Source organism: Chelon labrosus, assembly GCF_963514085.1.
Source record: "Chelon labrosus genome assembly, chromosome: 10".
Lineage (NCBI taxonomy): Eukaryota > Metazoa > Chordata > Actinopteri > Mugiliformes > Mugilidae > Chelon > Chelon labrosus.
In genome coordinates this window covers 19,603,713-19,618,168 of record NC_140360.1, presented here as the reverse complement: position 1 = coordinate 19,618,168, position 14,456 = coordinate 19,603,713, and the positions used below count along the sequence as shown (strand labels likewise).

The 14,456-nt window shown below is 38.9% G+C and overlaps 3 protein-coding genes across 5 annotated transcripts; 1 reads left to right on the top strand and 2 right to left on the bottom strand.

Annotated features, from left to right (window-relative positions):
• Positions 1–722: 722 nt before the first annotated feature.
• On the bottom strand, positions 723–6,096 carry LOC311493898 (NEDD8-activating enzyme E1 catalytic subunit-like). 3 transcript variants are annotated; one of them, XM_084552716.1, is made up of 18 exons: positions 6,015–6,096; positions 5,874–5,912; positions 4,775–4,898; positions 4,538–4,618; positions 4,341–4,423; positions 4,158–4,238; positions 4,023–4,066; positions 3,857–3,921; positions 3,159–3,314; positions 2,596–2,698; positions 2,384–2,494; positions 2,170–2,223; positions 1,887–1,923; positions 1,717–1,798; positions 1,526–1,626; positions 1,371–1,434; positions 1,232–1,286; positions 723–1,133 (listed from the first exon to the last, which is right to left on the bottom strand). In XM_084552716.1, exons 1-18 carry the CDS (start codon positions 6,032–6,034, stop codon positions 1,045–1,047), a joined length of 1,389 nt encoding a protein of 462 aa, XP_084408842.1. In that variant the 5' UTR covers positions 6,035–6,096; the 3' UTR covers positions 723–1,044. The 3 variants fall into 3 exon arrangements, with proteins under 3 accessions (XP_084408842.1, XP_084408844.1, XP_084408843.1); XM_084552718.1 differs by having other exon boundaries at positions 5,850–5,912; positions 6,015–6,056; XM_084552717.1 differs by lacking the exon at positions 5,874–5,912 and having other exon boundaries at positions 6,015–6,059.
• A 639-nt stretch (positions 6,097–6,735) lies between these two features.
• LOC311494252 (PRA1 family protein 3-like) lies at positions 6,736–10,922 on the top strand. The gene is made up of 3 exons (XM_084553199.1): positions 6,736–6,953; positions 7,569–7,786; positions 9,547–10,922. Exons 1-3 carry the CDS (start codon positions 6,772–6,774, stop codon positions 9,720–9,722), a joined length of 576 nt encoding a protein of 191 aa, XP_084409325.1. The 5' UTR covers positions 6,736–6,771; the 3' UTR covers positions 9,723–10,922.
• A 367-nt stretch (positions 10,923–11,289) lies between these two features.
• On the bottom strand, positions 11,290–14,195 carry lmod3 (leiomodin 3 (fetal); the record flags this gene model as incomplete). The annotated part of the gene is made up of 2 exons (XM_084552766.1): positions 11,290–13,805; positions 13,908–14,195. The coding sequence occupies 2 exons, from the start codon at positions 14,193–14,195 to the stop codon at positions 12,177–12,179; spliced, it is 1,917 nt and encodes a 638-aa protein (XP_084408892.1). The 3' UTR covers positions 11,290–12,176.
• Between the last annotated feature and the right edge of the window lie 261 nt (positions 14,196–14,456).

Below are 14,456 nucleotides of genomic sequence, written 5' to 3'. Positions count from 1 at the left end.
AAACAAGAAAGGTGTTGAACAACATTTAGTGGTTTTGTACAAGGCTACTACATTGATAGTGGTGGTAGCTAAATAGCTAGCTACTAGCTCTTAGCTAGCACTGACATTCTGATATATGGAGATTTAGACACATTTAGATTTAGCATTAGGGTTTTAGCATTATACTGAATAGTATTTGCAGTGAGCATGGGCAAATCTAAGCCTGTTTTACATAGGCTGTTGTCAATACAGAGTAAACAAAATAACTTAAAAACTAAGTAAAAAACCACTGGCTTCCCAGAAATTGCTGCAGCTCCATATCCCACCAAACTAACACATTTGCATGATACTTGATGTAGTATGCAAACATGCTGGTATGGAAAATATTATAATGAAAATGAGCTAAATAGCTACACTGAGGAAAAAGCTTTTCCCTTTGAGTAGCATGACTCATGAACAACAGTTGAAACTTCATATTAACACCACAGGAGCTTCATATTGAGTGTATGATCTAATCTGGTGGAGTGTATATCTTGCTGCATAAATTTGTATATTAATAAGTTAAAACTGTTACATTGAAACTTCTTTGGCTAGTTCGTGTTACACTGGCTTTTGTTCACATCTTATATGTTTTTAGTGTAATCCAGTTGCTATTGAAACACCTAAAAATTCATGAAATAAACTATGAATCTGCCCGTTGCTTATAAATGAATTAAGATTACAACAGAAAACTAAATCAGGAGTAAGAGACTTCCTAATAATAATAAAACTTTATTGGGGTATAATAACACATCATGATTCTTCCGTGACTGACAGGTGAATAGCGACAATTTAGGTAAACACAAGACATACACAAAGAAGCCAACAACATTACTAATAGAAAAAACAGTGTTATTAAATGATTCCAAGTTCATACAACAACCAAACTATCCCACGTGTGAGACAACTTACTCATCTTATTTACATTTTCATATCAAATGTGCTACTGCAACATCACAGTAACCTTGTGATGAAACATCTAGTTCGCATTCAGATGCGTCAGTGCTGTTTTGTTGTAACGGAGGTTCAAGCTGTGAAATTGAGCTTGAAGAGAACTGTCTGTGGCGTAGTGACGTCGGCTACAGCTAGTTCCTGTCCATCTGACAAGCCCAGCTCTGAATCAAGGGAGAAAAGCAAACCGTGTTAGACGTGTTCTTAACACACAAGTCACTTTGAGCACATTGGTAATGTCTGAATAACAGTTCCTTTTTACCTTTTAAGGTTTTGCAGAGGTTCGGCCTGGTTCGTTCCTCAATGGATTTAACAGACTGGAATCAAATTGTAATCATAATTTAATTGTACATCATAATAAAATACAGGTCACAAAACAGTGTGCATCACTCTTATATTACCTGCAAATAAAGGGTCTTATTCTTTCCTTCCAGAGTTGTGGTGATAGCTGGAGATTTCATTTGTCTGGAGAGAAAAAAGGATATTCAACCTTGACGTGATCATTGTTATTTTTATGTGTCACTTCAAGTCACTTTCATCTGTTCTGAGTACTCACAGAGAGGCGTTCTCTGTCAGGTACTCTAAAACATCCTGTAATTTGGCAGAAGGGGGGAACTGGAGATCCTGAGGCACCTGGCTGCATGCTGAACAATTTTCCTGTCAATTAAGGATACATCAGGTTTCAGTGATTATGTACATTACGCTGCTGACAAAATGGGTACCGTGTCCAGAGAGAGCAAAACAAACCTTTCGCTCAGCTTCAAAGGTGTAGGTATAGAGCCCATCCACATCATTAAAGACCAGGTAATTGTTTAAGGGGATATATGCACTGGAAAAAATAAAAGGAAATATGTAATACTAATCTGACAAAGTAACAGATAACAGGAATGAGGCGTCCAGAATGTGGGTCCACCAACCTTGTAGCAATTTTAAAAACTTCTGTTGCACAGGCAGCTGTGGAGAACAAATGTAAAATATAGTGAATTGCGTGATTTATACAATAAAGCATAACTGAGCTCACAGGACCTTACAGAATTCAAAATATGTATGTGCCTTGCAAGAACTACTAGCTTAACATGACCAGCATGGGACGTTAAGCAAATGTTTCAGTTTCTTATTATAGTTCACCTCAAAAATGTGACACCTATTTATTTAGTTCAACAAGCAATAATTACTGCCTCAAAAAACTGGGTTACCTACCAGCAATAACAGCATTAGTTGACGCCACAGCAGGAATGATCCTCTTCACAACTCCTATGACACAAGTATCACTTGTGAGTTTAATTCCTACACAGTCCCTTAACAACGTGTGAATGAGACAGCTGTCGACTATGGAAATGATCAACAAAAAAAGACAAACCGATGTACCACATTAGCGCTGCATAAATTATTTTCTTGTAATTCACGAGATCACCTTGCGTGAGTCTGTATGTCACTCCTGTTATGTTAAACTCTGTAGCTCTTTCTTGGGATCTTTCAAACACCCACTGGATGTGCTCCGGATTGTCACCATCTAAGCTCGTCTCTGGTTGAAAAGAAAAGGTTATTAGTTTTGATTCTAACACAGGAATGTGACACAATTTGATGTGCTTCACTTACAACAAAGTTGGGAATATGTTAAGGTACCTCCAAATGGCTTATCTTTGGGCCACTGTAAGATTCTGGCATATTCAATGCAGTGTTCTGGTAGCCTCGGCATTGACGCAATGGTGCACATGGGGAAATTAATCTGTGGATCGTAAATTTGAGCAACCTAATTATGGATGCAACATCAGTATCAGTAGACAATAACTGCTTCAAGCTATTGATTAAAAATGTAAACCATAATAACTATTATACTTCAGTTGTTGCTTTGGCAAGATCTCTGATACAAAATAGTCCCTGCTGTACTGATTTTCACTTCACCTGACTGTCTGTCTCTATGCGACACCTTTTTCTTTAATTTTCTGACACTCTTTTCTTTTTCTTTTCAGACTGGTAGCCATCACAGTGTTCTATATTATATACTTTTTGTGTACAGATAAACAGCTGTTGCTGCTGCAGATGGAAAAGTGGAAATTCATCACCTGCACACAACAGCTGTTTTCTCTGTGTACACAAGATACACTAATAATTGAAAAAAATTACATTCATATTTACAAATCTTCATGCTCACCTTGATAATACATTACTGGTGAAAGGTGTGTTACCTGTGGCGGGTACAACTCCAGTGTGCAGTCAATACATGCAGTCATGCCAGGCAGAATGACGCGAGCATTTCCTTTGAAGCCCTCTGTCCCTCCGTCAATGAGAGGGATGATCGAGCTGGGATCCAGGACTCCGTCTTCATAGCTCAGGAGTGATATCTAGAGAAGACAAAATCAATTAGAGTGCAAGATACGATGCTGCTTAAAAGTGTTTGCACATTTCTAAATAAAAATGACTCAAAACATCAGCAAAAACATTTTTAACATCAAACATTATTAGAGATAACCAACCTTTCCAGTCCGATGAGCAACAACAACTCTTTTTCTGATCTCAGAAAGCTCCTTTGTCCATGTCATTAAAAATCTCTACAAATATGTGTTGTAAGGATCCCTGATTTTTTTTTTTAAACAATACTGAATGACATCCGAGTCTCATCACGCTGATTAGAAACACAACTGAACAGACGGACTCCAGTTTGAACTTGAGATTAACTATCATTTGTTCGACTGAGTTCTCTGTCTACTGTCAGGGCGTGTGAAAATCCCCTGATGTTTTGAGTCATTTTTATGCAGACATGTGTGCAAATATTGTTAAGCACCACTGTATATTGCAATAAGATACGTCTATTTATATACTTAAATGGGACATTAAATGTACTAACTACAGCACTAAAAAAAATGAGGCAATTTCTTCTTCCTACCAGCATCCCATTCATCCAGCGTCTGGCAATGATGGAGTCCAGTCCGCAGACAATGATGTGGAACTCTGCAAGGAGAAGATGAGCATTTTAAAATTAATATGACCTGTGTGTTGTATTTGGTATGTTCTGCTGAGAAGCTCAGGACTTGTAGGAAAAACACACTTACGTCTGTAGAAAGACTCATCAAAGTCTTGGATCTTTTTAAAGTGACTGCAGGTTATTGATAAGGAATTGAAGAAGCAGTAAAATTACTTTATACAAACTAAATATTTTTGAGGAGAACTGTTGAAGAAAAGGATACGGGATGACTTTACATCCTGGTATGCGACTGTTGATAAAGTCAGCAGCCACTTCTGCTTTTGGTCGTCCAACATCTTTGGGCCTAAAAGAATGCATAAATCATATAACATATGCAAGAATAGGGGGTGGGGGTAGGTGGTGGGGTGGGTTGGTGGGGGGGATTTAAAATAGTAGTGAAACCTACCTGAAAAGAAACTGCCTGTTGAGGTTGGAAACATCAATAGTATCCATGTCAACGACATGAATAAGGCGAAACCCAGACAATGCCTAAAATGACACAATATTGTATGAGAACGTGTCTAAACCCATAGAGACAGTTTGTGTTTGTTCAGTTTACACTTCAAGCACATTAATACAACACAGATTAAATCTATTCCATACCAGATTTTTAAGGAGCTCACATCCAAGTCCTCCTGCACCAATGACCAGAATCTTGCACGTCTCCAACAAGAACTGTAAAGACTGATATGAAAGAAAACATCACAATGTTCAAAGAGCTGCCTTTCAGATAAGAATAATATAACTTTAGAAATCTTAAAGCTACAGCTGATCAAATCACACTGATTATTTTTAAATATTTTCCATGTGCATTGTTTCATAAAAGTATTCTTGCGTCACCTCAGTGCTTGGCTCAAAGTCAGGATGGGTGAATGGGCCGGGTCTCTCCAGAAACTTCCTCACATGATTCCACCGTCCTTCCCAGTCGCAACTCCCAACACTGTGTCCACCATCTACAGCCATTCTGGACACACAACCCACCAATATACACTGAACTTGTACTATAACTCTGATTAGTACGTGTTTCCTTCTAAACCCTCTAATCGCCCTAACTTATCCCTCATTACACATGCATTTAAAATAAATGGGAGTCAATGGGATCAAGCAGTACATAAAGGGTAAGGAGCTCGATGAGAAAATAATTGCTCTCAATCTACTATAAAGGCTAGAGGGCATATTAAATAGCTGATTAAACTGTTATTAGGCACTGATATATGAAACTTCCAGTACCATTCAGTGTTCGCCATAAAGTCACAGCACTTGTGTTTGCTGTGTAGTCTTATTAGTGGTGTGGGGTAATGTTTACAAGATAATTTTTAAGTGACATACTAAAAATATAATATATAATACTTGTACTGCAAACAGAAGTGACAGCAGTCCAGTTAGTTTATCAGAAAGAGACTTATAACACGGCCAAGACGGCTGTGATCTTCATAAGCATGCATAATTGTACTATGTAGTACGTAATTTATATATTGTATATACACTCGTCTATATGGAACCGTTTTTGTAGCTATAATACAAGAAATCCATGCAATTTACAGTTATGTTTTAAGAGAAATCATTTTCCCAATCAGGCATTCAACTGCACATCTCAAATTGTTCTGCAGGCAAACTAATATAATATTTTATTTGTCACCTTTTTTTCCGTTTGAACACTACATGGGGAAATTAATACAGTGTTTAGTATGAAACTGACGCGCAGTTTTAACATGGATTTATTAGTCAGTCCAGATTTGACTGGTACAATGCAGCTGGTCTGTCTGCTTTCACTGTATAACTGGATAACCTATGCAAACCGCTAAATCAGTAATTAAAGCCAGCCTTTGCTAAAAATGTGTATTTATTTTTTTATGTCTCCTGGGCCAGCAGTCGCTGCTCTCTGTGCAACGCAAACCTGCTGCCAGTCAGAGACCTTTATTTAGCATTCGTCACTAACTTCTCAGTCAGGTCCTCTATTCTCCTTCTTTTCTTCTCCCTGGAAGGAGAAAGTAAAGAGGGGTTTAATCAGGTCGGGTTAACGACGAAAGGCGGAGGTTTAACTACGATAAAATGATGTTTTCCGTCCATTGCGACTTACGGCTCCTCGGCATCCGCCATACTTTCACGGTCCCATGTCCTCGATTCTGACTGCTGTGTTGACGAGTGTCAAAGCTGCGCTGAGAGCAAGTCTCTGGTTCTCCTGCTTCACAAATAAGCAGATGCTACAACGTTATCTTCGTGACATTGTAGCATCCTGTGGGAGGTATTATGAAAGTAATACAAATCAAACAGTAATTGAAACATTATTATTCAATAGTATTCAAAATATTACAGTTAAGCAGCATAGGATATTATATATAGCAGCTGTTACAAACTGTATAACATTTATATTTGCTAATATGTTGTTATATGTATTAATAATAATGGAATGCACTATATTAATTTCTGAGTTCAGTTCTCTCTCCTCAGTTTTCTTAATTTAATTTTACTTATTCTATTATTTGAGATTTTCTCATTTTATCTTGAAGTAGATTTTTTTTTACCTTCTTTTAATCATGTTACGGTAACTGTCATGAGGCTTTTGTTCCTTTTATATGTTGTATTTTTATGCCAAACACTGTAGTTAATTACTCATATAAATAGACGAAATAAATAATGCGCTGCGGTGGCGCATTCGAAACGCAAGACGAAACCTCTCCGTCCAAACTCCCACTGGATGACTCTCGTTCGATTTCTCGCGAGAAGTCGAGTTCTCGTCCCAAAGCCCTCCTCCGCGTCAGCTGACCTGTCAAAATATTACGCAGCGCGTGCTGGTATGTTTTCGTTTGTCCGTCGTTTGACTACACTCTGAAGACATGGCAGCCAAGATGGAGCTTGCGCCTCTCAGACCGTGGGACGATTTCTTCCCTGGGACGGACCGATTTGCAAAACCGGAGTTCGGAGATTTGGCAAAGTGGAACAACAGGGTCATCAGTAATTTGCTGTACTACCAGACGAATTATTTCGCCGTGGTGGTGGTGGTGTTTCTCATCGTAGGGTAAGTCCTGGCTAGCATCAGTGTGTTTCATTAGCCTGCATACCTTTGTACCCACACCCATCATGACCACACAGGCTATTTTTATATATCCTGGCATTGTTGCGCCGATGTTTAAACACTGTAAACCTTTTATATTCTCTTCCATAAAGTCAAATAAACCCTGTTTGACCTACCAGCATTTTCTTATCAAACATTTATGTGTTCAGAAGCTCTACCACTAAGATTCACAGCTAGCTTAAATTGTGTGCAAGTGCTTCATAGTTTCCAAGAATCCACCACAGATTACTTGGAATAATTAAGTAATTAAACGAAGTATTAAACATGGGGAGTGTTTATGAAAACCAGTGATGCTATATTTGTCCTAGAAGTGCCTAATATCACTGAAGATTGCTGCATACGAATGTGCATGCCAATAGATTTGATAGTCTTTGAATAGAGGATGATGTAGTGGAAATTATAAGCGTAGGCCTTGCTGCAGGCTTCTGCCCTTTCACTCTAGACTGGCCATGATGGTTATACCACCACCAGCAGGTTGTGCTGTTTTTTTTTTGTTTTTTTTTGTAATTAGCAAAAGAAGTAATACATGCACAACCTTTTCCTGTTTCCCATATTCAGGTTCCTGAATCCACTTGGCATGTTTCTGGGAGGAGGCGTGGTGAGTCTGGTCTTCATGGGTTCAGTGTGGGCCGGAGAGAATAAGGCCTTCATCAAGAACTTCAAGAGGAAGAATCCCACACTGTTCGTCATCGGCGTCATGGTCACAAGTTATTTTGTGCTGTCGCTGTGTGGCGGTGTCTTGGTTTTCATCTTTGGAATCACTTTCCCATTACTGTGTAAGTATGCAGTATGTGACACGAGCTTTCCATGTTTGCTTTCGTCAATGGAATAGAAAAAGAGTTCGTTTCTTTCCATGCTGGATAATTCCTCATCACAGTTTATAAGGCGTTCACAAAACATTTAGTGTTTTCATTTAGCTGCAGCATGGCACAGCATCATTTAGAGGTATTAAAATCGTATGTTTAAAATATTGAAGGGTTTTAGTAATAATAATAATAATAGGTTTTATTTGTAGGCGCTTTTCAGGACACGCAAGGTCACCGTACAAAATAGTGTAATATTTCCATCATCCTCTCTTACATAGCAGGCCCATGTCATTTCTGTGACTATATGCAGAACAGCACATCAGATAATGTAACATGAACATAATTGAGTTGTGTCATTTTGAATGATACATCATTATAACTGTAACAACTCTCTTTTTTTAAAGAGCTGTTTCCCAACTCAGATTACAAAGTTGTTCAGAGTTACTCAATAAAAATTGTAATACCTGTCCGTTTTCTTAGGTACACTAATGAAAACGAACACATCGTGACATAACAGTCCTGCACTAAATCCTATCCTTGTGAAGGTTACGGTAATCAGCATTTGTTGAATATAACTGAGAGAGTTCTGTTTTCATTTTGGAGGGTGTGGTTTGTAGTCCTGTTGAGATGTATTGTGTTGTACTGACACATGTTTCTATCATTTTGACAAACCCATATTAGTCAGTGGGTTAGCCTAAATAACAGAAACTCTTTCTGGTTTAATCTAGTTTAACAGCACCACAAACTATTTTCTCAGTTCAGTTACCACAGTTGTTACGCTTCTGTTTCAACATAATCTGAACATTATAACAGTCATGAAAGGGGATTTAGTTGAGGAGTGATATATTAGAATGCATTTTTTCTCTTGTGTACCTGATTAACTGGCGAGTAGGTGTATTATATGATAATCTTAGTTGAGATGTACAAATAGTTTTAGTAAAGAGAAATCACACGGATATTCTTTTCTTTCTTTCAGCATCTTATCCTAGGCTGGTGTTGACATTTCAAAGGAAATTATTTGCTAACTTTTTATTACACTTTGGAGCGTCACAGCTGCTACGGTGTACAAACTGTTCCTAATAGTCTGTTGCCAACATTTGGCTAATGGCTAACGTTATACTCTCAAATCTGCTGAGAGGCCCTGTGAGTCACACAGGGATGCATAATGGAGGTTTTTCTGTGGGTGAGCTAGGTTTTTCCAAACAGTCTTTCCTCCTGACTCACTGTAGGATTTGAACAGCTCAAGCACAATGTTACTGACATGGATTTATTAAAATTGTAAAATAAAGTCATCAGTTAAATTATTGCTGATATTATCAGCTATATTGTGGATTTTTAGCGTTCGCTGCAGCTCTCTGAACACATTTAGAGTTGGTCTGTCAGCACAGTGGTTTAGATAATTGGTGGGTGGATCGTTAGAACAAATGTAGCAGCTCTAACACTGTGGCAGATAGACGAGGCAGTTTGATCACATCCCAGGAGGCCTGCCCACTGCTGCCTGTGTTGACGGGTTGCTATGGGTTGTTGATTTGAACAGAACCACATTTACTGGCTGATGTCATGCATCCAGTATCTGCCCTATCCTTACACATGCTTTTAAAGCCTGAGTTACAGCTGTATCACATTTTGTTTTGTTTTATTTCCAATCAAAACCTTTACACTTGAGACATCAAACTATATTTATATCTGCAGTTGAAAAACTATAAATACATTTGTACATTTTCCTGCAGTAATCCTGATCCATGCCTCCCTGAGACTGCGCAACATGAAGAACAGGCTGGAGAACAACATTGAAGGTGTGGGGCTGAAGAAGACCCCCATGGGTGTCATCATGGATCTCCTGGATCAACAGGAGGAGAAAATGAACAAGATTCAGGATTTTATTGAAAGTAAACTGAAAAAGTAAGGCTCCAGTCAAGAGTGTGCCAAGAGGAGCCAGTGTCATACAGTAGGGATTGTTACATTTTTGTAGCTTCTTTCCATTTGTCACTCATAGTCCTCTTATACGTGTAAAGTTACTGCATTCCCATTTTTGCTTTATGTTATTGTATGTTTGGGTTTGATCTCGTATAGATGGATGAAACCATTATTGCACATCATTTTGTAGACTGGAAGTTGGGAAGGTAATGTGCGCTAAAGGTTACCAAAGGTCTGAGCATTCCTATGTCCAAAAGTAAGCCATTTCCCCTGTTAACAGTGCACTTTGTTCTACATGGTAACTGTATTTAATTCACTAAAAATAAAGTGAAATATCTGAACAGAATATCCGATATCGGTAGATAACAGATGCATTTGATTTAAAAAAATAATAATAATAAATGAAGAAACCTTTCAGTTTGCTACCTCAAAACAAGCATGTTTATGTTAGATACCCAACACTCTGTGAACTGCTTAATGAACTGCAATAACTCCAGTCTTGTCACTACAGGAGCTGTATGAATACTGATCTGAGACCAGTTTGCTTCTACTGTAGACATGATTATATGGCTTGAGTAATAATACTGGAGTGTGGATATTTCTATTGTTAAAAGATTTGTGCATACACTTCCTGACCGAACAGGCTGGCCTGAGTGTATCCCCCTCTGATTACAGCTATGCAATAATGAAAAATTAGACTGGCAAGTGCAGCTTTATTGTTTAAATATAATGTCACGATACGTGTTGTTATTTGTGTTGTGTCATCCTCATATTATAGCATGCAGAAATGTGTAAAATGGCTGCAGGATACAAAGTGCTTAATTTTGGTATTGAGGCAAAAGTGGTGATTAAATTTAAGGCAGTTCTCTCTTCATTAGTAAATAATGATACAGACACCCATTACTGTTCCATTAAATCACCCCTCCTTGTAAAACTAAGTGTCATCTGTATTGTCAAGTGTTCATTTTATACTCCCAATATGTATTCATAGTTGTCTGTTGCTTTCCACCCATGCACATTGATTGAGGTTTGCGCATGCTAATTTTGCATATGACAACTGAAGAGAGAGATTTTTTTTGTTTTATGGATGCTATATTATATATTATGTTTTTATGTGACTTTTTCATTCTTGAAATGCGATTGAAGAGAACATGGCTATCCTATATTAAAATAAAAATAAATCTATTTATTTTGCAGTCTTTTTGAAATTTATTTTTTTAACCAGTAGGCCTGCATGTGTAGATGCGTTTGTAATAAGAACATAGTTGTCCCTGTTGTATTAAACCTTCTCTTCAACAAAGTAAATTTAGGTATTTTAGTTAATTGTAGTAGTATTAATGATACGTAATGGTGAGCTGATGAAGAATGCAACACCGACTTGATTCATTTGGAAGAAATATAATCCTACCAACCAGCATTAGATATTCAAGAATTTGTCTTGTCTCCCTTCTTATAAATAATACAGGTATTTATATATGTTTTTAAGTGTTTTCATTCATTAATTTTCTGTAACCGCTTGTCCTCTGGAGGATCATGGGGGGGCTGGAGCCTATCACAGCTGTCATTGGGTGAGAGTCTTTTTTATTTATCACTAACTGGCACTCGTCTAAAGGTGAAAAAACTGTTGGAATAAGTAAAAAAAAAAAAAAACTACAGGAAGTAACTGAAATGATTCCCTCAAGATACAACTGTATTTTCACTAATGCCATTCTAATTGAGTGATCTCACATTTTAATAAAGAAACAATCCCTAGGCACAGAGTCAAGGTTGTTTATAGTAAAATGTGTTAAACAGCTTTGTGCAAATTTACCAACCTAACATTTAACCCAAGAGACTTACTCTACTAATCATGTTAAGCACAAAATTAGAGAAATTGTGGTACAGTTGGACACACATGAAATAATCCTTTGTGAATAAACAAAACAATGCATTTTTACCATGCTGTGCATTTAGAGATAGCAAATGAATTTAAGTAGCAGTTTAATAGTTGTTTAAATATATGGTGCTTCCTCACCATAACAGTAGATGTATTAAAAACACTGTACTGTTTTTAGGACTTTCTAAAGACCGAATCATGTAGGGACAAAACACAGGAGTGGCACAAAGCATTGTTTTTCTTATATAATAATATAGTTCACCCATTGCTAATGTTCACGTGGAGTGACTAATGCAAAGTATGTGTAAAGCAAACATACAGTATGGTGAAGAAACAGTTGAAGTCTCAGAAGAGACTCGTTTCGCTTGATTCCAGGACTTTAGGGAGCGGCACCTGCAAGCAAACAAAGGAAAAGAACAAAAAGTCCACTTAGATTTCTGGAACAGTAAATCAGGTTAGATCATCCTTCAATAGTTTTCAGGCAGTTAAGATTAATATCTGACGCATCCACAACAACATGTTTGACTTGATTAATCCCCTAAACACTGCAACCTAGCTTGACTGATCCTATAATTCTTGTGTACTCACAGATTTGAGATAGGCCACGTTGCTCTTTTTGATCTCACTGAGGAGCTGATCACGAGGTGTGAGATCAACTTTAGGAGGCAATCGTCTGCGGGGGACGGGTTTCAGAGTCTTTATCACATCAGTCAGGTTGGCTCGTTCATCTGCCATTTCTCCTCTGCCTACATCCTTCGCTTTGGGAGCCTCCCTCAGCTGGAAGCTTGCCCTTTCTGGTCTCCTGTCATCCCTCGGGTCCAGGTCCAGAAATGGATCACGTTTCTTAGGAGTCCTCTTCAGCTGAACGTCCCTCAATGGATTTGTTGATTCATCACTGGGTTGTTTGGGAATGGTGTTGTGTTTGAGTTGCTTCTGTTGCTCTGGCGCTTGTGGCTGCTCTGTCTTGTGGTGCGTTTGAGGTACAGTGCTCAGCTCAGATGATGGTGGGACAAGTCCATGCTCCTGTAGGAGTTCTAGTGGGGGTATGTATCCAAGCATCTCAAGTAAACCAGGAGGCAGATTTAGACTGTTCTCATACATCTGCAAGAGCTCCTTCTGCTCCTTTAGTTGCTGCTGCTTCTGCTCCTCCTTCCTCAGCTGCCTCTGGCGGTCGAGATTTCTGGTTAAAATGTTGGTCACCACCATCCTGGGCCCTGCCTGCTCAAAGTGGTAGCCCATTTTCAGGAGGGTATTGTTGGCCTTGAGCAGGCGAGAGATCTCCATTTCAGCATGGTGACCCAGCATGTGCCTCTGGTTGTGAAAACGCAGCTCTGTGAGAGTCTCATTGAACTGGAGGCATCGAATGATGGCGACAATTCCCTTTCCAGTGATGAAGTTGGACTCGATGTTCAAGGTCGTGATGCTGCGATTCTCTCGTAACATGTTGGCCAGGTTGAAAGCGATGTTTTCATCGACACCGGTGTTGGCTATGCTGAATGTTTTCACATGCTTGTTCTTCTTCAAGGCATTGACGTAGTCCAGCAACATCTCCTTGGGAATGTTTTCTATATTGTTTAGGTTTACCTCGGTGACAGAGGGGTTGTTGTTACGGACCTTGTCAAGTGTCGACTCCAAGTTTGTCTCATTTCCTGAAGGTCTTGATGTAATTTTTATGTTGTTCAGCGCCAGCTTGGGAATTTTTAGTTTGTTGATTTTTTTCTCCTCTCTTTGTGGGAGTATATCATTGGTTTCTTTTGTCCCTGGCTCTTCAGGAGGAAGCAAACTGTCTGCATTTGTATTTTCCTCTTTATCTTCAGTGTTGTGTTTGGGTGCGAAGTTCTCAGTCTTCTCCTTCGTGTCTGACAACGGCTGAATATCAGCTGCTTTTTGATCTGGTACTTCTTCTACATCGTGTGGAGGCTCTTCATGTTTATCTGTATTTTCAGGTTTTTCTTCCACAGGTAGCTTCTCTTCTCTCTCATTTTTCACACCAATCCCTTCGTCCTTTTCATCCCTTTCATCAACTTCTTCGACTATTTCCTCGATAATCTCCTCAATTATTTCCACTCCATTTGCACAGTCTACAGCTTCTTCCTCGATCACCTCCTCTATCACTTCATACACCTCATACTTCACATCTTCCGTGTTTTCTTCTTCTTCTTCTTCTTTCTTTTCAGCTTCCTCCCTCAACGTTTTCTGAATAAACAACAAATCGGGGAATTAAAATTATTCTAAATATATTACTGCAGATATTTTAATATTATCCAAATATTAACCTTTGAAGGTTTGAGCTCTTACCTCACTGGGCAGCAGAGTAGCCGGTACTCTTTCTTCGTCAAGCATACGTTTAGACTCTTTCTCCCAATAGAGGTAATCGACCAAGGATCTGTGGTCAAATGTCCCTGTCGGAGGTTTCTCTGTCTGGTCCTTCTGTCTCTGTCCGACCGGGACAGTCTCATCTGGGGCAATTATGACATCCATCTCACTCTGGAGCTCCTTAAGCTCCTCAGGTGAAAGCATTGCAAGGATTTCATCCTCGTCAATATCCTCTTCATTGAGATCCTCAAGGTCTCTGGTGTCAGACATATTGCCACAACTTCTCACTTCTGCTGATATTAGGAGAAAGGATAATAACTGTCCGGTCTGTGACTCGGGACCGAGCAAACTGGGAAGCCTCTGACTTTGACTTCAGATAGAAACGCTTTGCTCCTGCCTCATGTGGGTCTAAAATTAAACCCTGTGAATTGCATGGAAGATATTTACGGTACAAGCAGACGAAAGACATGCTAACATTCTTTTTTCAGCCCCTTCTCCCAGCTGGCCTGGCCGTCAGGATCCTTTCGGATG